Source organism: Epinephelus moara, chromosome 3, assembly GCF_006386435.1.
Source record: "Epinephelus moara isolate mb chromosome 3, YSFRI_EMoa_1.0, whole genome shotgun sequence".
Classification (NCBI taxonomy): Eukaryota; Metazoa; Chordata; class Actinopteri; order Perciformes; family Serranidae; genus Epinephelus; species Epinephelus moara.
Window position 1 is genome coordinate 31,289,857 of NC_065508.1, and position 27,377 is coordinate 31,317,233.

The 27,377-nt window shown below is 37.8% G+C and overlaps 1 protein-coding gene across 1 annotated transcript; it reads right to left on the reverse strand.

Moving 5' to 3' along the window:
- Nucleotides 1–1,811: 1,811 nt before the first annotated feature.
- lcp2a (lymphocyte cytosolic protein 2a) lies at nucleotides 1,812–26,323 on the reverse strand. Its single transcript, XM_050040905.1, has 21 exons — nucleotides 25,868–26,323; nucleotides 23,977–24,039; nucleotides 22,854–22,900; nucleotides 20,927–20,992; nucleotides 17,984–18,009; nucleotides 17,671–17,711; nucleotides 15,778–15,970; nucleotides 13,735–13,820; nucleotides 13,569–13,626; nucleotides 12,782–12,859; nucleotides 12,236–12,261; nucleotides 8,995–9,014; nucleotides 7,944–8,054; nucleotides 7,719–7,737; nucleotides 7,612–7,627; nucleotides 7,442–7,529; nucleotides 6,626–6,678; nucleotides 6,096–6,178; nucleotides 4,459–4,533; nucleotides 2,398–2,547; nucleotides 1,812–2,230 (listed from the first exon to the last, which is right to left on the reverse strand). Exons 1-21 carry the CDS (start codon nucleotides 25,943–25,945, stop codon nucleotides 2,090–2,092), a joined length of 1,518 nt encoding a protein of 505 aa, XP_049896862.1. The 5' UTR covers nucleotides 25,946–26,323; the 3' UTR covers nucleotides 1,812–2,089.
- Nucleotides 26,324–27,377: the final 1,054 nt, after the last annotated feature.

Sequence of the window (27,377 nt, forward strand, 5' to 3'; positions counted from 1 at the left end):
GGGACCAATATCTAAAGTTCCCTCTTGGCAAAGGTTGGAAAACTTACTAAAACTGAGCTTCTACAAGGCAATGACTTTAACTATCTGCCTTTCAACGTGCTACCTCAACTGCTAATGTACAGTTTTAGCCCACTATCTATCCCACTATTGGCAATGGTACTACTGTACTTTCAATAAAGCAATCGTACTATCAAATTCACAAAAACGCTGTCTGAATACATTGCTCTTCTTAATGGGTTCAGTTGACTATTTAATCTGCAATTTCCTGTGACCTGTATCCCGAACACACACCATGTGAAACTGTACGTGGGCAGCTGTGCACTCAATGGGTATGGACTAGTATACAGTATATTTTTGACATACTAGAGATTTTGCTTTTGCACACTGCATATTATATGCTATATTTTGTCCAAATACGTACTTACTGCTAGTATAGGCAGTGTCTTGTTAACCGATTAATGGTGAAGATCTACCAATAGTTTAGTTACCCAGTATGATGATAATTACAGCCTGAAGGGGGTGCTAACGTGGCATAGACAGAATCAGAAAACATGCTGCTCCCGCACAGAGAAACCAGGACGCTGCGGTTGTTTTCACAAGGTTTTAATGAAACAGCTGAGGGACAAACAAGTCAAATCTGACACATTTACATTGAATTGAAAACGTCCCAAACAGAAGGCACAAAATGGAGCCTGAAAACTGGAAGACTTTGAGACTTCATCTGTAACAAACAAAATGGAGCTGTAAATACAATCATGAAACCTGGGATATTTTTTTAGCTTAGCTGAAGACAGAACAAGGAAGGTTTTAGCCATTAACATGCATAGTTTGAATGTGGAATGTACTTTAACTAAATGCTGTAGACATACAGCATTTATCCAAAATCATGTACTGATGTACATTTAAATCTAAAACCTCCGATTGGAAATGTTTTAGACTTTTTATTGAAAGGTTTATCGTCTCATATGGAGCGCGGAATGTAAACATTTGTTTACAATTTTCTGATGTATTTTAAATATTTCGCTAATTTTTTTCATTTCATTTTCAATTCATGTTACATGTTAATACATGTTAATACATGTTGGATGTAAATTTTGAATATTAAACCTAAATGTTAACTGTTAGATCAAAATAAAACATTTAACGTCAAATGTTAAATATAAATGTTGAATTTTTAATGTTAATGTTGAATGTAAATATTGGCTCTATATTTTTAATACTAAATCTAAATGTTAAATGTTAGCTGTTAAATCTAAATTTCGAATATTAAATATAAATGTTGAATGTTTAATTTTAATGTTGAATCTAAATATCGGATCTAACTTTTGAATGTTAAATCTAAATGTTAAATGTTAGTGTTGAATCTAAATTTTAAAAATTAAATCTAAATGTTAAATGCTGACTGTTAAATCTAAATGTTCAATATTAAATCTAAACATTGAATGTTAAAAGTTAACTGTTAACTGTTTAGATTTCTAAATGTTACATTTAAATTCAAATTTTAAATCTAAATGTTAAATGTTTGAAAGAAATTATATCTTAATCTCTGTAAAATGTAAATGTTGCATCTTAATATCTAATGTTAATCTAAATTTTGAATATTAAATGTTAACTTTGTAAATCTAAATATTACAACTAAATCTAAATGTTAAATATTAAATTTAAATGTTAAATCTGAATATTACATAGAAATCTCAATATTACATTTAAATGTTCAATGTTATATGTTAATATAGAATCAAATGTTGACTGTTAAATCTAAATCTAATTGTTGTATCTTTTAGACAAGATTCAAGATTTACATTTAACACTTTTTCCACAGTCTCCAACCTTTCAAACTCAAAGAACAGAGAGCTGACACAATGATGAAACTGTAGTTTGTAAATGGTCAAAATAAGCAAATGAAGCAACGTGTGCAAAAATCTGACATTTGTCATTTGTTAAAACAGAAAAAAAAACTTGACACGAACAACACAAACATATCAACGCTCCTGCTAATGTAACATTTGAGGTGAACATTCATCTGAATTCTGCCTGTCGGGTTTCTCTCTGGTTTAGTTCTGTGCTCCGGTTTATCCGGTCAGGACGTTTAATGTCTGGTCATGTAGTATCCGGCTGGGTCGGAGAGCAGACACTGGTTCTGTTGGCTGGAGGTGCGGTTCTTGGCGTCGATGAGGAGCAGAGGAGACTGGGAGTAATGGCTGATGATGTCACTCACTGAGGGGAAAGACTGCACACACATAAACGCATGATTATACAGGAGTTTATTGGACTGCAAATTTAAGTGAAAGGGAAAACCCTCAGATTTTTCCTTAAAATACAAACTTAATTCAGTTATTACAGAATAGGTTCGGCTCTCAGTACATAACTGTACTTCTTCTGTTACTACATGTTTACCTCCTGGACTTTGAGTCCGGTTCCCAGCAGGAACTTCTGGTTCTGCTGTCTGATCTGGATGTTGTAGACTTTGTCCTGGTAGTAGACCATCAGGGTGAAGGGCTGATTGGCCAGCTGCCGGGTGCTGTCCCTCACCAGATACGCCCCGTCCTCCACAGAAACACAGAATAATACATAAGGGATGGACGTCTAAAGCCCAGTCACACAAGAAAATGTTGGCACTTTACATTTTTGCAGACCACGAATACGTTGCCTTCATTTGTTTCATTCATGTCATATCAGTGTTCCTAAAGTTATGCAGTATATGAGCTGAATTGGTCGAGAGCGATCAATAACAAGACCAGCCGGGATTGTACCACAAAAAACTGTTTTTTGTATTGTATAACAAAATGTGTTTTTTCAACCAAGACATTGCTGCGTTTTCAGCTGAGATAGTGCCACAGAAAAACAGTTTTTTACAGAGACTTAGCTGCATTTCCAGCTGGGATACTGCCATGTAAATGAATTTTTACTAAAAATTCACTGCGTTTCCAGCCAGGATTGTGCCACAAAAAGTGTTTTTTCTAATTGTATTTTGTATTGTATTACAAAATGGGGTTTTTTGGTTAAGACTTCACCGCATTTCCAGCTGGGATACTGCCATGAAATTGGTTGTCTTTTAATGAGAATTTGCTGTGTTTGTTTTTTCTACAGAGACATTGCTGCATTTCAAGCCAAGATTGTGCCACAGAAAAATGGTTGTGATGTTACGGACATATCACTACATTTCCAGCCAGCATACTAACACAAAAATCAGTTATTTTAAGCCAAAACATGATGTTTTCCTCACCATCACCAAGTGGTTTTTGTGCCAACACCTAACGTAAAGTTTCAACATATCCGCTACATAATAATGTCCAAAAAAAAAAAGTCCAAAAGGGTTGATATGGTTAAGCTGACCGAGATTACTATCATGGACACTAATGGCTGTAAATTTAACTTTTATTTTCTATGATTAATACATGCACCCCGGCCTCCTCCAACAGTCCAAAGACATGCAGATTGGGGACTAGGTTAATTGATAACTGTAAATTGTCGGTAGGTGTGAATGTGAGTGTGAATGGTTGTTTGTCTCTATGCGTCAGCCCTGCGATAGTCTGGCGACCTGTCCAGGGTGTACCCTGCCTCTCACCCGATGTCAGCTGGGATAGGCTCCAGCCCCCCCGCAACCCCCAAGAGGATGAAGCGGTTAGAAGATGAATGAATGAATGAATGAATGAATGAATGAATGAATAAATGAAGAGGGGGTAGGACCAGAGAAGTTTTTAACTTCTCCTTACCCCTTCTGAACATGAGCGATATTATTTTAGTTGCTCATTTGTTGCTTTTATGTTGCTGAGGATCCCTTTTGTTTTTGTTTTTATTGCTTATAAGTTGAATTTTGTCTTTGTATTATTTCAACATGTTTAATAAATTGACTAAAAATAAACAAATAAATGAATATGTATAAATGTAATGTTTCTGTGGTTTGCAGAAATGTACAATACCAATATTTTTTCTGGTGATTGGGTTGACATCCTAAAAAAACTGGTGTAAAAATACTACTAAGCATTAGCATAAAAAATACTACTAAGCATTAGCATCAGCCATTTTATTCTATATTCAGACACATTTTTTAAATACTTTTTATACTTTTTTAATACTTTTTACTGCACTACATTTATTTAACAGCTATAACTGTATATCGTACAGAGAGTATGAGGCTTTGGACTTAAAAATTATAGCTGCTTCACATTGAACCACACCACAGTTTGTAGCTGAAATTCAATTAACCTTCACCAAATACAGTATTAAAATATAAACAGTTTACACCTTAATGCAGGAATGCTAATAACCACATAATATATACAGTATTATAATAAACATGAACATTTTACTTTTACTGAAGTAAATGGTTAAAAGCTTATCTTGGTGTAAACAGGTAGTCAAATTAAATATATCCAAATTTATTGCATGCTAAGTAATTTAAAAAGTACCTTTAAAATAACACAGACTTTTGTTTAACTGCCTGTTTTGTGTTACCTTGTAGACTTGTTTCAGACATCCTTCTGCCTGACCTCTGGTCACTTTACCCACATACCAGCGCGGGTCCAGGTCCTGAACACACACATATATATTAGACTTAGATTAGAAAAAGACAACAGCACCATCTGCTGTTCATTTTGAAGAACATCCACAGAAACAGTTTCAACACTTAACCCTCTTTATAACAATGATAATTACAAAGTTTATTTTTATGACACTGATTAAAACCACAGATCACAAAGTGCTTTACAAGGACTAAAGGAAACGAAGAAAAACACAACATACACACATTTGAATTGCACACATAAACACACACGTGGACAAAGTTGTTGTTTTTTTATGAGGCCTATGATACAAAATGTGCATGACACTGATTTCTCTTTAATCTTACAACTTTAACAGCAAACAGGTGACCTCAGACTGTGTGCAGGATTACAAGGACACAGCATTTCAGAGTCACTGCCTGTGGCCATGAAGTGTATTATAGGTTACAAGTAAAAATGTCAGAATTGACTCTTAATTATGACACTAAGAAGTAAGTAATATGATCTCTTTTCTTGTTTTTTTGTAAGTAGTACAGCTGTCTCCGAGTCATTCTCTGATTTATGCCACTTAGCAGACAATTACAGTAATCTAAAGTTGAGGAAATGAAGGTGTGTGCAATAGATTTAGTGTTTGTGAAGCTCAGAAGTTGATAAGAGACTTCCTGTATTGCTTTCTTTGTGGGGACCAACAATTTTCACCATCGTAGCGAGGACCTTTTTGCATTGTGCGGACTGGTCCCCATTCGGCCAAGACACCAGAAGAAAATGTTGGCATTGAACGTTTCTGCAAACCACAGATACATTACATTCATACCTATGCTTTTTTTTCTCCAACTGTGCCATTACAGCATTTCTTGCCAGGATAGTGCCACAAAAAGTGATTGTTTTCTATCGAAACATTGCTTTGTTTCCAGCCAGGATAATGCTATGAAAGCCATTGTTCTTTACCATGAAATCCCCACATTTTCTGCCGGGATTGAACACAAAAAGTGGTTGGTTTTTACCAGGACATTGCTGCATTTCCTGCCAGGATAGTGCCACAAAAAGAGGGTGTTTATTTACTGTGACATCGCTGCATTTCCTGCTGGGTAGTACCAAAAAAAGTGTTTTTTTTTTTTTTTTTGCCAGGACATTACTATGTTTTCAGCCAGGATAGTGCCATAGAAAGTGCTTGTTTTTTACTAGGACATTGTCGCGTTTCCTCCCGGGATAGTGCCACGAATAGAAGTTGTTTTTTAACAAGACATTGCTGTGTTTCCTGCTGGGATTGTGCCACCAAAATCGGGTATTTTAAGCCCAAACAGGATCTTTTGACCATAAGCAAGTGGTTTTGTGCCCAAACTTAACCACAGCATTGCTGAAATGTAACGTGTCCAAATATCCACTACAAACGAACATAAAAGTTTTTGTATCCATGGTTTGCAAAAACGTACAATGCTGACATGTTTTCTGGTGATTTGGTTGCCCCATTACATCAAAGAGATGTCTGAAGGTTAAGACTTGGTTTTAGAATCAGAGTTGGAGTCAGGGTTTTTAGGATCCTCACATGTACAAACAGACAAATGTGTGTATATGAGTGTGCTCTGTTACCTGTTTCGGTGCTGTTGTGGGTAGAGAAGGACGAAACGACGGTCTGTCTGATCCTATAAAACTGCCTCTCTGTTCAGCAATCGCTGCACACACACACACACACACACACACACACACATTCAATACTGTAACTACAATAGTAAGACAGCACCCTCTACTGTTTTTAAAAGGACATCACAAGACTGTTTGGAACCCAAAGCAAAAATCCCGTTTCCCACATCCACCGGGTCATAACTGCGAGTTATGTGTATGGTGGTAATTATATCTTAACAGTCACCTAAAATAAATAAATAAATAAATAAAAGACAGAACTGTACATTGACATCAAAGCAGTGTTGTTTGGTTTTATTATATTGACTCAGACACTGAAAAATAAGTAACATTTGACACTAATGCAAAATGCAAAACACACATCTGATGTGATGTTAATCCCATGTGAATGGGGCTTTACACTCAGCAGGAAACAGAAAAAGTACATTTCCCAAAAACCTCAAACTGTTCCTTTAATGTTTGTGTCATTGTGTTCTTACCAGATTGCAGTTTGTGAGGCAGAGAACCTGCAGAGGGAATGCTGGGAGGCAAACTGCACAAAAGCAAACAAAATAAAACAGATTATTCATCATATCTGCCTGATTCATTTTACTTAAGGTCACCACCTGTGGGTGCCACTAAGCCCTTGTTTTTCTACATCTTGGGTTCTATCACCATGAGGACAATGACAATGGGTCAGTATCAATAAGTTGTCATTAAATTCAAACAAAACCAAATTCCAAATATTTGGATATAAAAAAATCAATAATTTTTAGTTTATGAAAATACATTTTGGGGAGTTGTAATAGACCATAAACAATGAGGGAAACCACGTATAAATGATGCCAAAAATGTCAAGCTCTATTGCAACAATGCACAAAACAAAAGAACCTTAAGTACTTATATATATTGCATCACCCTTACATAGTTCCATAAATTACTTACTGTGAGGAGGTTCGAGGAAATAGATACAAAACAATTGCAAATTTTCATGCTACAGAAGAGAGCTTTAAGAATCATTTAAAAAGCTGCTTATCAAAAATCAACCAACAAATTATTTATAAACTCAAATGCTTTCAAATTTAGAGATTTGGTGGAATCAAAATAAAAAATAAGATGCGTCGAGACAAGGTAGCTGAATACAACTTCCTCGCATACAATGTACAAGTTGAAAAACAATTTAAAAATGTTTATTTATTTACATATTTTCGTAATTGTTTTTTAAACTAAACTGGGCCGACAATAGAACCCTGTGGTACTCCAGCACTGACAGGATGCTTTCAAAAATTAGTATTTCACCATTACTTTTTTCATACCTGTCTGCTTGCCGTGAGGGGAGCCCGTGGGGTCCAGGACGGGGTGGTAGACTTTTATTGTGGAGGGGGAAGGTGTTGTGTTTCAGTGCTGGAAGAGAGAAGACAGGTTTAAAGAATCAATCTAATATTTTGTGATATGCTTTGGGAAAAGCAGAGAAAAGAAATCTCACCTTCATCATGTGTTTGCTGCAGAGAGAGAAGAAATCAGAGAAAGGATCACAGTTCGTTCTCGACAAATTCAACATCAGAATAAATGTCTCTCAGAGCAGAAACTTACCTCCCTCCTTGGATCAAACCTGTAAAACCAAACCACACACAAAAATCTGATTATTATCAAATAGCTTGCACAAACGAATCATTTTACAGCTGTTTTATTGTGAAAAATTGAACTAAAAATTTTAAAAAGATGACAACAGTGGAGATAAATGTGATGACTTTGAATACAAACACTTGATCAATTTGATTTGAGATGATTTGATGAATGGATGATGTGTGAGCTGACCTGTTGGCAGGAGGTCTGGCTGCGGAGTTGCTCCTGCTGACGGAGGTGGAGGACGGAGGAAGAACAGGAGGTTTGGACCAGTTGGGAGGATCCGGAGTGTCCGTCTGAGGCCTAAACGCACAAAAAAAATGACAGGTTAAGTTCATATGTTTTTATGTCTATCTCAATATAACACTCTAGAGTTCATCTAACCTCCTCTGTGGCCGAGCTCTTGATGATGTGCTGCTGACTATGTTTAATATATTAAAGCTGAAGAGGAGCGGGGTGCATACAAGACAGTGTCATCTGCATATAAATAGATACTATGAATTTCCATGGTCATTACATAGGAAATGAGAAACCTGGAAATGGTTGGGAATTTAATGAATGTTTCAGAAAAGTTCTGAATATAAATTGTTTTGGCTGTTGTTTAAAATATGTACATGATAATCCAAAAACATGTCAATGTAACACAGAATATGTTCTTGTATTATTACTACAGTGGGACATCTTAAGCAATAAAAATTTGGATTTAGCTGTTTATTTAAGAGACCGGTATTATTTTTGCTTTTGTATATTTACCATTGCTCTTTAATGAGGCAAGAGTATTTCTCATTCAATTACTCTGTCAATCAATGGATTCATCGGTATAATATTCAATTACTAAATTAATAGTTCCAGCCATAATCCAGACACACATCAAATTGCACTGACATCTACATGATCATTGGTTTACTCTCACCCAAAAGAGGCACAGAGTTGATGATTTGCTATTGTTGGCATATGCAGCTAGTTAGCAGCAGGAATGTCTAACGAGCAAGTGAAGTTAGCAAACACTGGCTTATCTACAAATGCCTGGGAAGTGTGTGTTTAATAATGTATAGCTGCACACTAAAAAAAGCCTATACACTTTAGACTACTTAAATAAAGTCTTGGAAATGGTGTAAATATTTATATATATATAAAATGTGCAGGAGTCCTATATGTCAAGTGTAAATAGTGAAGGACCCAGGACAGAGCCTTGTGGTACCCCCTTTGTTTATCCTAAATGAGTATGATGAACAGCATTTACCTCCAAGGCGGCGTCCCCCCCTGTAAGAAACACAGAAATAACATTAACACAATAAAAACTAAAAGTCAAACTATTCTTTTAAAAAAACTACAAGGTTTCAGTGTCTGTCATATGTCCTCCTGTTGGTCCCTTTTTGTTTTCAGTTTTCTTTGTCACTCATGTGGTCAGTTTGCAGATCAGTTTTGAAATATTTACATGGATCCACCTGAAAACTGCCAGAGTATGTACGGTCATGAAAAACCTATAAAGGTCATGGATTATGAAAATAGCTGTTTCACAAGTCCTGGAAAAATTTTAAAAGATAATAAACACAGAAAGTTTTGTCATGGAAATTTGCTTCAAAAGTACTTGTATAACAGAATACGCTAGCTGCAACTGCAGTGCTTCCCTCTCATCCACCATCAAACAAGAGACCATTTCAGGTGCTGTGCCCAGACACAAAGCACAAACTGCAGAGGTACCACGGGCGCTATAGGTGGCTAACTCTCACTCACGTTATTCCCACAAGCCATATGAAAGCATGTGCAGCTTTATCAGGTCATGGTTTCACCAACAGCCAGATAGCTCCCAGGTTTGTATGCATTTTTTTATTTACAGTATATGTACTTTTGGACTGGCTCCATATTTTAAGTGACTGATTGATAAATTTTGACGTGGATTTTTAGGGCCTGAGCACTGAACAGTGTGAGGAGGTGTAGTGTAAAAGTCAAAACCCTCACCCTCATCAGGTGCTAGGACCACACATGTCAATGTGTAAACTTCTACAAAAACCTAATACTGCATTTATACATATATGCAATGTAACTGTGTGAACTCTTAGTGACATCTCAGTTGTGAACTCTTATTGACTCATATATGCAATGTAACTGTGTGAACTCTTAGTGACATCTCAGTTGTGAACTCTTATTGACTCATATGACTTATCACGCGCTGTGTAATGATATAATGCATCAACCTACACTCACATAATGTTGTGAACTTACAGTGACACTCATACAAGTTACCACGCGCTGTGTGAAAGAAGAGAGAACACTCACTTGATTGTACTGTCTAATGCATTTAAGAATTATATTACACTCACTTGATTGTATGACCTAATGCACTTAAGAGTTATATTATACAGGAAAGATCACACACACACTCAAATGATTGTATTACGGAAGCACGAGGGACTGTAGCATGAGAGTCCCCAGAGATCACATGTTTTTAAAAAATAGAGTGAGAGCGAGTCCGGAAATACTGGTGGCAGATTCCAGTTTGAGCCAGAACATAGGCAAAGTCTGCCACCAGTAGAAACGGATCGAAATGGGAAGGACTACAGAAATGGGTGGAGATCTCTTCGACCTCCACCAGCATATAAGCCAGAGAACTGAAAGCAGAAGTCAGTCGTCCTCCGGAGGTTGACTCATGAGTTTGTCTGTGTTGTTGCCTGTAAACACAATAAACTCGATTGCATCAGATTCTGCCTCTCTCCAGTGCCTTCTTAAGTACCTGCCAGCCGAACCTAAGATACTGAATTGACAACAGAAGACTTTTTAGAAGAAACAAGGAGGACAGGATCGGGAGCCGCCAGGCCCATTTCCAGGCACCGATTTGTGTCACTTCAGAGGACCCTGTTGAAACTGAAGGAATTATTTTTCTCTCACATAAATCATATTTCCAGGGGGCTAAAGATGCTTGAAAACTCACACATAACAGAACTGCTGAAAATTTTCATATTTTTCATATTTTACAAATCCCGTGCTTGGGTTTAAAAAAAAATATGGTTCAGTAGCACCCCCTATAAAACTTCAATGAGGTAGCCTCCATGGTATGTTTAATCCACAAAATTAAGAGGCACATGTGACCTCTCCAAGACATAAAATAGCCTCTTGGAGCCATATCCTAGACCCAACAGAAAGTCGGCCATTTTGAATTTACTGTGCAATTGTTGTGCATTTTTGGCCATTTACAGAGGTCATACTTTAACGAACTCTTCCTAGAGAGTTAATGTGATTGTATATTATAATAAAAAATAAAAAATATTAAAAAAATATATATATATTTTGTGATAGTTATAGTGCTACCTGTAGTAAAGATTCCTATTTCCTTTATTTTGACACTTCCTTTACTTCGCTTCCTTTCCTCCCCTTTCCTCAGCACTGATTGGTTACTTTGACTCTTTGTTCACTCCTCATTAATCTGATGGAGTTCATCTGCTCAGCACTGTTTAAACCCTTGCACCCTGTCACTCCTTTCTTCGGCCTAATTCCAATCCGGCCCCTAAAGACTCAAGCCCTGAACCCTCACTGACTTAACTGACGTCAGCTGTAAGTGATTGAGTGTGAGAGTCTGAAAGGGCTCCGGGTGCTACAAATAGGAATGGGACAGCACTTATCCCCCTCTCTACAAAATGTTGTTAACATTGGCGGCTCTGGGCGTGATCATTTATCGGTTATTGTCAGCATATATTCCACACACAAAGAATATATATCTATATATATCTATAGATAGATAGATAGATAAATAGATCTATATATATATATATTCTTTGTGTGTGGAATATAACCACTGGTATTCCTCTGACCTCATGTGTGTTTATGTACCATCTTAAATCCTTGTTAATGTAATGTTTCATTGTTTATCTATCTGTTTTTTCGCTCTCCTTCCATAACGTTACCGTTTGCATATCTGCCGACCGTGTTTTCGTTTTTTTTTTTTATATAACACTTCCGGTGTTCCGAGGGCAACCCCTGTATTTGACGTCACAACGCTATGAACTCTGGGTAATTTCCTTACCATAAGTCCGCATCGATGCTGACCTACGGTAAGGGGGCATAAAGGGCTCACTCACTGACTCACTGACTTGACGATTTGACAATGGGACAGCCCTCACACACTCACACACTTCACATGAACGCGCCTCTAAGTCAGTGAGTCTGTAAGGGATCGGATTGGAATTGGGCCTTCATCATCACATGGCGCGGCAGTGCTGTTAAGCAGAGTTTCTTTCTCTTTAGTTTACCATGATTAGTTTAACTGAGAGCATTATTTATCCTCACACCACCTACTGGCAACAGGAAATTACATGTTTTATACTTTGATGTGCTCAGAGTAAATTTTACACATAGACGTTTCAGAGAACACATAATGGTCATGAAAGTCTGCCTCAAAGTCGTGGTGGAAATTTATGGGTCAAAATGTGTGAACCCTGAACTGTGGAGTGTTGTTGTATTAAGATAATTTAAAAAGCAGGACTCACCCTTTCCACTGTGTTGCGATTAGTTCCTGTGGAGAAAAGTAAACGCCATCATGATTAAAATATCAGATTAATAAATTCATAGTCATTATCGATCGATCACAATTAATTTAATACAATCTTTTTTTGTTACATTATCTTTGTGTGTTTTTTCAGGGAAGCCGGCTGCAAAGAAAATCAATTATGAAGCTGGTAAAACAAAGCACAGTAAAATAAAGATGACAATAATAAAACTTGTTGAGTTGGATATTTAATTTTAAACTTCGTTTTTCCTCTTTTTGCATGTTGTTGCAACGAGCTACCATTATCTGTGCATCAAAATGAAACAATGACTCTGAAATTCAGCTGTCAGCGGGTCCCTAAATGCACCAAAAGTGTAAGTTACAAAGTTTTTTTAAATATATATATATTTGGTGAGCCTATGATGTCAGTGTTAACAGTGATGTTTTTCCTTTCTGCAGATTATTTTTCTTACAAATTGGAGTAAAACCAAAGAAATCAATGGTGGTGTCGTCCTTTAAAAGAGGAACATGTTGGGTTCAGGATTACCTCTGACGGGGGACGGGTTGGATCCTGAACTTCTGCCTGGTTTGTTTTCACGAAAGATCTGCGGTGGCCCTGGAGGAACTGAACACAACAACAGAATCAAAGTATACCGAAAGATCTGTGAGCACTTCCTGTTTGCAGTCAAGGCTATTCAAGAGAAGGCTGAGACACGGGGTCAAACATGGGGGGATTGCACATACGCATTGTAACTTGAGCTGCAATGCTAGAGGGTGACAGCAGGGGTGCTAGATAAAAAGAGCAGGATCCGCTCAGGCGATCAAGGAGTGCGCTTGGTGTGGTCTGCTTGGACTTTTGGACGGCAGCTGTCTGAAGTTGTCGGAATTGCATCTCTGTCATTCTCACCCACAACGCAGGCCACCAGTAACAGTCCAATAATAAGCTGTGAAAATGACATGCATGCACATCCCCCTTTTTCCGCAGTCTCACGCCATCTACTGAGCCTTTGAGGAAGTGCAGACCAGATTTTACTGCGCATGTGCAATCCCCCCATGTTTGACCCTGTGTCTCAGCCTTCTCTTGAATAGCCTTGTTTGCAGTGTAGCCGTGGATGTACAGACAGCTATCACTGGGTCACTGTGACACTGAAGAAAACGTTTTTCTCAGGTGAGTTCTGCATCCTTCTTTTTCTCTGATTCCTAAGCTGATTTATGGACTTTCATTCTGGATGGACATCGGAGATAAATGAAGGATATTAACATGTCTCATGTCAGTGTGTTCACATTTATTGAGTTATGACAACAAGACAGAGGGAGATTTAAACGATGCTCACATTTTCTCCCCCCGCAGTGTGGAGAGTGGTCTCTTCTAGAGGACAGTGACTCTCCCGGCTGCGCACACACACACACACACACACACACACAGGTTTAGTTAACGAAACTGATATCACCAATTCAAATATGTTTGAAATTATTACTTGAGTGTTAAATGAGACTCACCATGCGGGGAGAGGGTGCAGAGAGGGTGGAGGCTGGGGGGCGGGGACACACAGCAGGGGGCGGGCCTCGGGATGACACATGGTTATCTACACACACACACATACAACAAAAGTTTGCTGTTTTATTAATGTGTTATGGTTATCTCATCGTAACTCTTAAAGAAAGTGGAAATAACATTTCACTTTTTTAAATAACCTCTGAGAAAAATAGTTTTAACAAGTTCCTTACAATTAAGTATTAAAGATATTATTAGAATTAAGTCATAATATTTCAAGTAAAGGAAGTCATGATATTATGAAAATAAGGATGTAATTTGTGAAAATAAGGTCATAATGTAAGTTTTAATGTCAAGAGATTAAAGTCATGATTTAATCAAGTAAATAAAAGTATCAAGTCATATTATTTCAAGAAAAAAGTCACAGTGTAATGCAATTGAAGTCATAATTTCATGAAAATAAAGTCAATATTTCAAGAAAAAAATTATTTACAAAAATAAAGTCAAAATTTGATGAGAATAAAGTCATATTTCAAGAGAGAAGTAGTATTATTTTAAGAATAAAATCAGAATTCCATAAGAATCACATCATAATATTTCCAGAAAAAAATTGTAATACTACAAGAATATAGTCCCAATTTTTTTTAGATTAAAGTCACAATATTTTAAAAATGTAATAGTAAAGTCAGAATTTAATAAGAATAAAGTTAGAATATATTAAATAAAAAAAAGTCATATTACAAGAATGAAGTTGAAATTTCATCAGAATTAAGTCAGAATTTTTAAGAAAAAAACTGTCATATTACAATATAGTCAAAATTTTATGAGAAGTCATTATATTTTTACAAAATCGTAATATTAAAGTCAGAATTTAATAAGAGTAAACATAATATTTTTAGGAAAAAATGTCATATGATGAGAAAGAAATTGAAATTTAATCAGAATAAAGTCATATTATTTCAAGAAAAAAGTTGTAATATTACATGCATTGTAAGAAAAAAGTGAAAAAAAATTCAAAAATTGTAATTTACATTTAGATTTCATCAAAATAAAGTAATATTATTATTTCAAGAAAAAAAACATAATTTACAATAATTAAATTAATTCTGAGAACAAAGTCATAATATTGAAAAAAACACATAATATTAAGTCAAAATTTAAAAAGAATTATATATATATATATATATATATATATATATATATATATATATACATATATATCATGATTTTTTTCTCAAAATATTATTTGTGTGTGTGTATATATATATATATATACATATGTGTGTGTGTGTGTGTGTGTGTAATATTTTGAGAAGAAAATCATGATATTATGAGGATGAGGTGGTAATTTCATAAGAATAAAGTCATAATATTTCAGGAGAGAAGTAATAATATTATGAGAACAAAGTTAGAATTTAATAAAGATAAGTTATAATATTTTAAGAAAAAAATCATAATATTACGAGACTAAAGTTGAAATTTCATAAGAATAAAGTCATTATTTAAAGATACAATCAAGATATATTTTAAAACATTTTGAGAAATAAAAGCTGTAATTTTACAGGAAGTTTTAATAATTTAAGAGAGTTGTAATATTATGAGAATAAAATGCAGATTTTAATTCCGTGTTGATGTAAACAGGTAACAGCAGTCTGTCTTTTATGTGTCAGATGAATGATGATGACCTAAAGTTACGACTTTCTTCTTAATGGATTACAACATTTTATCTTGTAATATTTTGACTTAATTTTGGTTCTAATCACAGTCCTTAGTCTGTCGTACTTTCAAGTGCTTATGAACGAATTATTGTCTTTTGTTCAAGTATGAAGAATCTGTTAAACCTGAAAGATAAAAATATATGTTGTTTCTACCTCAGTGTCCTAATGTGACTGCAGCTAAAAGTTTAGAGGAGCTGCTCAACATGACTGTAGATTAAATATAAAATAATAAAATAACATAAAATATCACATTTCTTGACTTTAAAAGTCGAAAAACAACTGAAAAGTATTCTGTATGGAAAACATGTTTGTCTGTTTTCTGTTATCTACCGATATAATCACTGTCTCCAATGGGCAGGGTGGGGCACAGCTTGAGGGCCAGGTCCTCTGGAGGCTCGGTGGGTGGAGGCTCATAATCATTGGCACAGTCCTGGTCATCGTTTGGGGACTCGTAATCTCCTCCGCTGCCCTCCTCATCACCACTGTACGGACTCTCGTAGTCATCGTCAAATTCTTCATCATCCTGATGGAGCGAAGGACAGGCAGAGAAATGCAGCTGAATCAAAATCTGGTACCAAAAGGAACAACACCTCTAATACACCCTTTTACTGTTAGTAAACAGTATGATAAAAAAGGATAAGCGGTTATAGTCTCGCCACCAGACAATCAGAGATCTCCAGCTTCTGATAGTCTGGGAACACTCCTTTCTAAAGTGTGTTTAACACACCGACGAAAACGGCCGCCAACAAAGCAATGCCTCTTGCATTTTTGAAAAGGACACGCCCTCCCGGAAATGTGCGCTCCCCCTTTTCTCATCCGCAAGGAAACAAACACACAGAGAGCTTGAAAATGGATGCCGAGAGATTTAACTCCGTTTCATCAAACGTGTGCTCAGTCCACAACATTGTGGAAATGAAGGACTTACAGCGACTTGAGCCATTTTGTACCGCTACACGTGTTTCTAGTCGGACTATGTTCACGAGCACAAGAGTTCAGCGAGCCACCGAAGGACCGCCCTGCGGATTTACTATTGGTTCTGCAACGTAGGGAGTTTTTTTAAACTCTGAAATTGTATCCGCCCATCAAAACACAACATCAGGGAGAAAGTCATCAGTCTTTAGTTAAGCAAAGTGTCTAAAGACAGACTTGTGAGTCTAAAGCGGTTATGGAAAAGAATGAATGGATAACTAACAAGCTGGCTTGTTTTCGACAATGGAGGATGATGATATCAGAGCACACGTGGGCCGTTTGTAAATTCGGAGCGCTGTCAGAATGTTCTGTTTGGTTATCCAGAGAACATCAGAGCACCAAGCGGAGTAAATGTGTGATTAAGTTAACCATTCGTCTTTTCATATAGAAATATAACGCGTGTGGGCGGGGCATTAGCACAAACTGCGAGCAGCAGCAGCAACCCACCGTCCGACACCAGAACACCTTGAGGACGAAAACGCAAGGTTCGGCGGGGATGGAGCACCTGCCGCAACAAGCAACATGCCGTCTACTGTCATTTTTACTTAACCAGTGGACTTCACTACAAGCTGATTGGCTGTTGAAACAGGTGATGTCCTTTAAAACCAGCTGCCGGCCATTTGACCAGCTGAGTTGCAGGTGACACCATCAGCCAGTTTGAGTTGAGCTCAGACTAGTCAGTTCACACTGCTGCTACTTTTGTCCACAAAAAAACGGTTTAGTCTCGTCACAAAGCTCTGGTCTGAACTTGGCTTTAGAGACACAAAAGCTCTTAATTTCACAGTGGGGTATTTAAGATGTATTTCATGTTGTATAACAAAACTTGAAAGTCTCTTTAGCTTTTGTAACCACGGACCTTATTTATCAAACCAAAACCCACTTCAAGATGAGGGAACAGGAAGTGCTAACATGCTAACTCATTTCCAGGTTTTAAGACTCATTCCTGTACCACTCTATATTTAAGCAGTTTCTGGTGCACCTATATATATTTGGGGAGTAGTAAATAACAGTATCGTCTGCATACAGTGTGATTCTACATTGTGTCAACTTAATCTCAGATTGAGCTCATTTCTGCATTCCTGAGGCACTCTATTACAGCTGCTATGGAAATTTTATACCACTGAAATAAAATATTGAAACAAAAACTGATACCATTAGACAACTTATTCTACTGAAATGTTTGTAACTTGTGAATAAAAATGATTTGATTACTTTCCTAATTTAAAAAACAAGATGATGAACCATAAGACTTACAAACTCGTCTTCACCCCAGCCCTGAACATCAGCAGCCACATCTGCAGAGGAGAAAGCAGCATACAGCTGAATATACTAATATCTTCACATTCATATACATTTCAACTTAAATTAAACTTTATTGATCCCCAGAGGAGAATTTCAGGACAGAAATAAGTACAGATACATAAAAAGCAACAACAACTGAGTAATAAAAAAAACAAATAATCAGACATTTATAAAATTAGGTAAGAATATAACATTGAAAATAAACAAAATACCAGTACTCAGCATGAGAAATTGATTGATATATCAATGAAAGTAAAGTTCCTACCTGGTTCATGATATTTGGGCGTTGGTCTGTGACGGGAAGAAAGAGAATTGTATTATTGTTATTATTATTAAATTGGCAAAAGTTCACCTAATACTTACAAGTATTTTATTTTAAACCCTTTACTTGTGTTCCTATAATATCTAAGTCTTGACATACATGGTACAGTTTAGTAACTACTTAAAGGGATGGCTCTAATTTTTGTATTGGGGTTGTATGGGGTATTTATCAGTTGTCAGTATATTACATACAGTACATGTCAGTCCGCAAACCCCAGTTTAGAGAAGCAGGCTGAAGACACCTAAAAAAGTCCCACCTAAAAAAATTAATATCAGCTTAAGAGTACGCTATATAAAGAGTATTTTCAGTCCTTTATATTGCCGTCAGACTGCCTGTTTCAATTGGGAAGCCATAAATGACTTCAGTTCCCCATCTATGCTCTCGTCAAAGCCACCAGACTCCACTGACAAAAACAATGATTTTAGCTTGCTGCACAATCGATCGGCAACAGCGAGGATTTTGATTAGGCAGCAAGTAAGATTGAAGTTATTGAAAATAGGGAATAAAATGTTGAACGACTATATTTTTCTGTACAGAGTTGTATCAATGCTAATAGTTTAGTTTGCGTCCTAAATGCCTATGTGAACTGTAACGTTGTTAGCTGGTGGTGCAGCCAGTCAGAGAGCTAGCACTAGCTACTGTAGCTAGCTATTAGCTAATAGGTCTTATAAAGCTTGCTGAGGCAGAGATAAGGTGCTGTCATGTTGTCATAACAGTTGCCTTTAGCTAGTAATAAATCTGTTTTGGTATTTAACGTTAGAAATAACTGTTGCAAACTCCTAGGTAAGGTTTTTAACGTTAGAAATAACTGTTGCAAACTCCTAGGTAAGGTTTTAGCAATGACTAGGTTCACTCGCCCACTGAATTGCGTCTGGTAGACGTCTGGTTTGTTTATGCATTTCAATTGATGTCTGTGACTGCAGAATAACTAGTCCAACGTACTTATGTTCATATTACATAGGCTACACAGAATAGGCTGTAGGCTACACGGAAAAGAGTGTTTCTGTCTGCAAGTAGTTTGATATTGTCAATCATTTCCCTTTTATGATAGGTGGTGAGTGGAGGGTAAAAAATGGACATTCGACATTTTTTTGCCAAAGTAGCAGAAAGGAAACATCAGGAGAGGCAGGGGTCTGGGGGTGAGATTAGAGTCTGACTCATATATGAGTCTGACTATATCATCTGTAGGCCAAATGCATCAGTTCAGGAAGCTGATTAAAGAAACAGTCATCAAGATCATCTGAGCAGTAGCTCAAAACAGTATGCACGCAACTTAGTGCTGAAATTCTTTTTACTTTTGTCCATGACGATGACAAGCTAAAAATAGATATTGATAATAAAAACTGAGATGAAATCTATGTTTCATTTTTGTTGATGAGATGTGACTAAAACGTTCTTGACTATCGGACATTGAAAGCAGAAAGCGGTCGTGCTTGTAATTATCTTCAGATGTAGCATGAGTGACAGGTCTGGTAAACCCCAGAAAATAGTCTGCACCGGGATGGTTTAGTAGCCAGCAGAAACAGTCAGAGAGGAGCAATGTCAGCCGTTGGTGCAAGTTGTGAGCTGTAATTCAGCAGTAAATAATCAGCCGTGTGTGTCTGACTGTGGATGGTGGAGCAGCTGAATGGATGCACTAATCCATGTAAAAACAAGATGGCAGCCATCTCTGCCAAGTCAGTCTGCAGCCAATCCCGACACAAAAGTGGACAAGGTCCACAAGGTCTAGTTGAAAAATGTTTATTTATGATTAATAATGTTTAAAGTTTGATATGGCAAAAAATTTGACACATTTTATCAACAGTAACAAGCTAAGACGTTGTTAATTAGAAAGTACTGTCTGAGGACATTGGGACTTTATTATTGTCTTGTTTGAGGACATTGGGACTTAAAGGCGCTGTATGTAAGAATGTGGCCAAAACGGTTACTGCACTCAAATTCAAAATACTGCCGCGAGTCGTGTCTGCCCCCCCTCCCCTACAGATTCGAGGTTGCTGGACAGCGGCACGCTGGAGACTGATTTGTTTGCCCACGGGCGGCTGCCATGGCAGGGCTGTGTCGCTGCGTCCTTGATCTTCGGTTTTCCAGCGGACCATTCGACCAAGTCCAGCTTCTCTGCTGCTAAAGCTGCTGCCGGGATACAGCTGAGGAGCCGGCTGCTAATGCTATGTACCGGGACACTGCTAATGCTGCTTGCCGTGCTGCTGTAGCTCAGTTGTAACTATAACTGATGCTGAGACTCTACTGACTGCGTGACTGGTAGACGGCGGTGGGTGGCGCAACAGGCCAAAACACAAATTCAAAACATAAACATGATTTGCAGACCGTAAAATATTTTTTTAAATGCGAATATTCTGGCCGTACTATTGTTGTCGGTGAGATCAGTATATAGTTTTTAGGTGAGACTTTATTTCAGGTTTCTAAAACACATTTTGTCGCTGACCCCTCCACAGCAGCAGGTTGTTTAGCTTCCATGTCAGACTCCGGCTGCTTCTCCAAACTGAGGACGTGCTGACCAGCATTTACTGTATGTAATAAACTGTCTCCTGATACAACCCCTCTTTAAAAAACTGAACTATCCCTTTGAATTACTACAGTCTATAAATTCATACTAGATTTACATTTTATTCTTTCCTTCTGTTCTAATTTAAATATTTGAATATTTCTTTCTACATGCTGTCTGTGTTTTTAGTGCGGAGGCTGCAGCTGTATTCAACGTGTGACAAAAAAGCTAAACCTTCAACTGAATGTATTCTGCAACAAATATTTTCTCTCAGAGTTTTACATGTTATTTCAAAGACTAAATAACGAAGTACACCGAAACACAAAGATCAATATTCTATATTTAAGAGAAAGAGAAAAAAAAAATTATTAACATGTTCTTACTTTTTACCAAACAGGCCTCTCTTCTCCTCCTTCTTGCTGATTTCAGTGCTGATCTTAGAGATCATCCTGAGGAGACACAGACACATAAAGTTTATCCAAACTGTTCTTCATCAGTAATGATGTGATGAGCTGCTCCAGCCACTTTTCACTTTTGGATTTATCACAGTTAAGTCAAACACTCTGCTGTTTATTCCTGTCTGTATTCTGAAGGTTTTTAGAGAGAAGTTTTAACTAAAGACTGATTTATAAAACATTTATTCCTAAAAAACATTGAGAAAATGTTTTTTTTTTGTTTATTTGTTTTTTCGTAGCTGTTGACAGTATTTTCTAAAAAACAGATCCAAATCCACTGTGTAAAAACATTTGACAAAGTAAAACAAGTATTTTGAACCTGGTTTTATCCACTGTTCAGATTTCTGTTCTGGAAATTCTGCCAAATCAGCGCATATTTAACAAGATAATGCTTCATTTGCACATTCAAACATAAAATTTAAGAAAACTTGTGATGTAAAAAAGAATTGTCTAAATGTAAAAAATGAACTGAGGAAGTTAAGTGGTGATATCTATCCAGCTTATTCCTGAGGGCGCTACTATAGTTTAAATGTTCTAAACATCATAAGACATCAGAAATGTTCTTGCTTACAGGACATTTTGTAACGCACATTTGACTCATTCAGACATTATATTTTTACATGTTAACACTATCCCCGTCATTGCCAAGATTTTCTGTCATTTATGACAGAACGCTTCCCCGCCATTAGCAAGATATTCTAGCAATCCGTGTTTTTTTACTGTTATAAGGTAGTTGGCGCTGTTAAACATCTTGTGACATAGAAGAGCACTGCTGTGTCCAAAAACAAACAAAGAGGAAGATCCGGTGGAAACCAGAAGATGATGTTTACAGAAATGTAGTTGCTTGTAAACCCTCTCAAAATGACAGCATCGACGGAAAAGTTTACGGTTGTATCAAGCGGTGGAGATGTTGATGGACTCAGACTCTGACACTTCCTGTTTTGATCAACATTCTGAATCTGATTTGGACGAAGAAGCAAATGAGTTTGGTGGGACGAAACGGGATCTCCATGATGGTGACAGTGACACATGGACAAGACAACCACAGAGGAGACAAAGACAACAGAACACTGAATGTGACAACGTGTTCCACTATACCTCAAATAGAATGTTAGTTTTCATTAGTATTATTATTATATTACTGTTACTATTAATATTATCATCAATATTATTATTACTACTATTATTATTGTTGTTTTTATTAGTATTGTTATCGGAATAATAATAATTACTTTTATTGTTATTTATACAGTTCAAATTGACATGAGGAAATGAGAAAAAAAAAAACAAATGTAAATGTGAAATTCATTTTTAATTTGAAAATGCGTGTCTTTGAAAAAAATAAAATTTTCTCAGTTTTTTGTCCGAATTTTTTATTTTTTATTTTTTTAAAAAATTATGAAAATGCACAAATTCAAGTGTTTATAAAAAAGTAATGGAATAAAACAGAATAAAATGTTTTTGTGTATAAAAACAGAGGGTCTTTTTTTTAGTTTCATGTATATACTGATTACATATTCAAAGAACAAATTATTCTGTGGGTCGTGAAAGATCAGTGAATATGATCAAAAATGTTGGCGGTGGCTGGCAAAAATGATGAAATATTAATAATAAATATGTATAATAAATAAAGATATACATATATATAATAAAAATATATAATACTACAATAAATACGTTTATTTGTGTGTTTATGGATTGAAACTTTGCTGTGGTTTCTTCTGGTGTTTTAATTAAGAATTAGGTCAGTGTTTGATATATCAGTCCCATCTCCACAGACCGACGTCCACAGCTCCACGCAGACACCTGTGGGAGTGTTTCGGTAACAGTGACTCAGCAGCTGCTCTGTACTCACGGAGCATGAAGTTTGGGGAATTTCTGGAGGTCGTTCTCACTCAGGTTCTACAAAACGAGAAGACAGTGTGAGGATGTGAGGATGTGAGGACATTGTGAGGACGTTGAGGTCAACAGGACAAAACAGGACTTTTATCCTTATGAGGACATTTTAGTCTTATTGAGGACAAAAGCAGCTTAAATATGTCTCGGAGAAGATGAGGAGGCAAAGAGGACATTCTTCTGTCCTTTTCACCTACCCCTTACCTCCTCCTTTCCTCCTCTTCATCCTTTTGTCCTTCTCCACCTCATCCTTTCCTTATACCCTTCTCCACTTTCTCTTTATCTCCTTCTCCTCTTTCCTTCCTTTTATACCATCTCCTTGCTCCCTCCTTTCCTTTCTTACATCCTTCTGTCCTTCTCTATCTGCTCCTTCCCTTATATCTTTCTCCTCCTTCTCCTTACCTCCTCCTCCACCTCTTCCATTCCTTTTCTACCATCTCCTTACTTCATCCTTTCTTCCCCTACAGCCTTCTGTCCTTCTCCACCTCCTCCTTTCCTTATAACCTTCTCCACTTTCTTTTAAACTTTCTCCTCCACCTCTTGTCCCTATTTGACAATCCCTTTACCTTCTTTGTTTATTCCCTACATACTTCCTACGTCCTTCTCCATCTCCTCCTTTCATTTTGACCTTTTCAACCTCTTCTTTACCTCCTCCTTGATATCTTTTCTACCATCTCCTTACCTCCTCATTACCTTCCCTACATCCTTCTGTCCTTCCTTACCTCCTCCTTTCCTTTTAACCTTCTCCACCTTGTTTTTACCTCCTCCACCACCTCTTTCCTTCCTTCTCTACCATTACCTTACCTCCTACTTTCCTTCCCTACATCCTTCTGTCCTCCTCTGACATATTCTTTCCCTCCTCACCCCCTCTTTCCTTCTTCCTTCCCTCCTCCTCTATGTCCTCCTCCCATCTTCTCTCACCCTCCCTTTTCAACATCTCCTTACCTCCTCCTTCCTCTCAAACTCTTGACTCCTCCACCCCCTCCTTTACCTCCTCTTGTCTTTTCTTGCCTCCATCTTATCACCTCCTCTCAGCTGACGGGACAATTTCACTAAAGGTTTGTAAATTTAAATGAACTCACCACAAATCTGGAGCCGCTGATGGAGTGCTTCAGCACCACCTTATCACAGCCAGACAGACTCATCTGCAAACACACATCACAGACATCAGTGACGTAGTTCACACAGTGTCAGTGCAGGTGGAGGCAGCCGGAGCTGAACCCACAACCTCAGTGACATCATCTCAACAAGTCCTCCAACCCCAATGAGCACAGAGGGTGTTTGTCTCTACGCTCTGATACAACCCACAGGAGTGTTTCCTCAGGTTAGCACCAGCACAGTTTAGGAGAAGAATTATGTTTGCTGCAGAAACTTAAGTCAGTAACCGAAGTTTGATTTCCTCGTGTGTCCTGATGATGCAGGATAACAAACATCAAAACTGTCCAATCAGTGAGTTACCTGTCAGTCGGCAGAGCTTCATGTTTACTCCTCTTGGTTCGTTTGTCAGTGTGAACAGAAACTGAGAAAGCTGTGAGAAAACTGCTCTTGATTGGTCAGAATTTCTATGTGTGAAAAATCCAGGAAGTAAACCAAACGTTGAAGAAGAGTACACTTGCAAGATAAATGTGACACTTTCTAATGTCACAATGGAGGGACAACTACGCAGGTTGATTTTAGCGCTGCTCATCGTGGACTATATTGCTGTCATTGTTCATTTCAGTCAAACCATACAGTTTGAAAACGAGGCGCGGCTCCAACTAGAAAACAATGTTTTGATGCATTGGATGTGCTGAATGTGCATATTAAGGCAGTACAGGAGGAGGTGCACATTAATAATCCTCCAGGACTGTAACATGCTCATGTTTAACCCAAACAATGTGTCATGTGACTGCAGTTGGTTCAGATCCAGGTCGGAACACGTTCTCACCACAAACCAACCGCACCAGAGTTCGTTTGTAACCAGACTGAGACCACCTCTTCAAGAAGGTCTTGGTCGAGCTCAGTCTCACTCTGAAGTCGTTGAAATCTGGCACTTGGGCAGTGACTTGCGGCGTCAGAAACCAATGAAAAAGGTGTCCTTTAACGTCAGCATGATACGTGGCTGGTTGCCGTTATAGTTTAATGGCGCCTGGCAGCGTCAGGTGGAAATTCGGCGGGACAAAGACATAAGTTAAGGCGGTAAAAGTCCCATTGGGGCAGGCAGGAGGGGCGATGGATAGGTCCAACAAGCATTGACTTTCATTCGAGAGAGCAATGTTTGCGTCCTGTAAGATTATAAAGCCAAACCCTGTTCTTTTTGTCCTAAACCTAACCATGTGCTTTTGTTGCTGAAGGAAAAAAATGTCCATTTGCGGTGTTGTACCGATGTAGTGCTTTTATTTTTAAAGAGACTGTATGTAAATGTTAAATTTCCTGTGAAAACAGAAGTGTATTTTGAAAACAGACAATGCATGTAACAGGCTGAAGTTGACACGGCGTCCTAGAACGTCAACAACCAACACACCTAGGGTACCTTGGACGTCATATGTGGACGTGGAAAGTCCACAACCAAATATCAGTATATGACAAGGTCAGAGTGAGAGTGTGTTGGCGGTGCGCCTTCTTGCAACCTGCAATGCTTTCTGTGTGATCAAGGCCGTGGTCTGTATCAACATGATATTCTTGTGTCTGTTAACTGGGTGTAAACCAGTTTATACTGGAAGGTGACACAGCTAATAAGCTACGATAGTTTCCTTCATTTTGGATTTTCCGGCTCTCCGTCCACTCAGAGGTCAGCTCTGTCAGGACGGCTTGTTGCTGGTCAACGGTGTGAGTTTGTGAGTCAGAGTTGGATTTGATGCAGTCGTTGACTGCAGCGACTGCATCAAAATAAACTGATTTAAACACAAACTGTCATTTTACTGCAAGTTTCAAGTGTCACTGAAACAATGTCTGTGCACAGGAATGTAAAGAGAGCATGATCGGAGGTCTCACCCTCTTCAGGTAGTCTGCCAGCTGCTGTGGGCTCCACCCCGTCACCTCCGCCCTGGACGGCACTCGATCAGAGCTCATCCTGTGTCCTCAACGTAAAGTCAAACCAAAGACCGTTAACGAGAGGAGACCATCTGAGTGGATCACCTAAAGACAAGTCTTTTATTTCCCAGTCCTGCTGCTCTTCTTCAGTCAGAGGTTTACAGGCCTCGCTCCCTCCTCTGCCGCTCTTTCCTGCGAAACGCAAAACCAAACTTTTCTCGATGATTCTCAGAAAATCAAATAACTGCCACAAAGTTTTACTTCCTCAAAAAAAGTGACCCGCCGCTTTCTGTGTCTGCAAGGGTCTTTCCACGAGCAGAAACCTGAGAGAAGAAAGCAGAAAGCAGGCGGACATGTCACTGAGGAACCAAAATGGCTTCCTTCTTTCTCTCTCTCTCTCGCTCCCACTCTTTCTGTGTCTACGTCTCTCTATCTCTTTGCCTCTCTTTCCTCCTCCCCCTCCCTCCCTCCCTCCCTCCCTCCATCTCAGAGGAAGTGACTGTGCAGAGGGGGGGATGAAGGCAACATCCTCCTCCTCCCCCAGTCTGACCACAGAGCGGAACAGATGCTGCAGTTGCACCCACTCGATGCAGCTGAAAAGAAACATGACGACGACGCACTGTTTAAAAAAAACACCAGAAGAAGAAGGAAATGACAGACTCTGGATCAGTTTCATAGTTCAGTCTGAGTGTCTGCATCGTAACATCCTTTAAAGACTGAACATTTGACAGATGGTGGAAAGTAACTAAGTACTTGTACTTGAGTCATTCTTCGTCTGCTGCGCCACATTTATCTGACAGCTCCAGTAACTTTACTAATATAACATGACGAGTTTATAACCAGCTGCAAAAAAAAAAACACATTAAGTTTTCTCCTTATGTATGACACTTAAGGCTTAATTTTTCCTTAGCTGAGAGACTTACACAGTTGCATAGAATCTCTTAAAAGGTTTCCTTATTGAAGGAAACACGTTAACTTATTTACTGACTTCATTACAGAACACAATGTCTGTTTCCATAGTTATGCGGATGACATGCAACTGTACATCTCAGCCGAACCAAACGATGCCGCAGCCATGAACTCCATCGCTGCCTGTGTTTTGGGAACAAATAAATGGATGAGCAAAAATTTCTTAAAGTTAAATGAACATAAAACTGAAATGTTACATGAAAAGTTACGTACTTAATGTTAAGTTACGTAGGTTAGGTAAGTAAAGTTAAGTTACACAGATTGGGTTTAGGAAAGTAAAGTTACGTACTTAACGTAAAGTTATGTACTTATTGTACAGGAACTAAGAAACAAGATCATATTTCTCCTGTTTTAGCTTCTCTGCACTGGCTCCCTGTAAAATCCAGAATTGAATTTAAAATCCTACTGTTAACTTATAAAGCTCTAAATGGTCAGGCTCCGTCATATCTTAGAGAGCTCATAGTGCCATATTATCCTACCAGAACACTGCGCTCTGAGAATG

Bases quoted from the DNA above. Each gene is read 5' to 3' on its own strand.
- lcp2a (XM_050040905.1), bottom strand. From the start codon at position 25,945: ATGAGCTCTGATCGAGTGCCGTCCAGGGCGGAGGTGACGGGGTGGAGC. The intron at 13,627-13,734 runs GTGAGTCTCATT...GTGTGTGCGCAG, and splicing joins CTGCACCCTCTCCCCGCATG to CCGGGAGAGTCACTGTCCTC. The intron at 2,231-2,397 runs GTAAACATGTAG...ATGTGTGTGCAG, and splicing joins CCGGACTCAAAGTCCAGGAG to TCTTTCCCCTCAGTGAGTGA.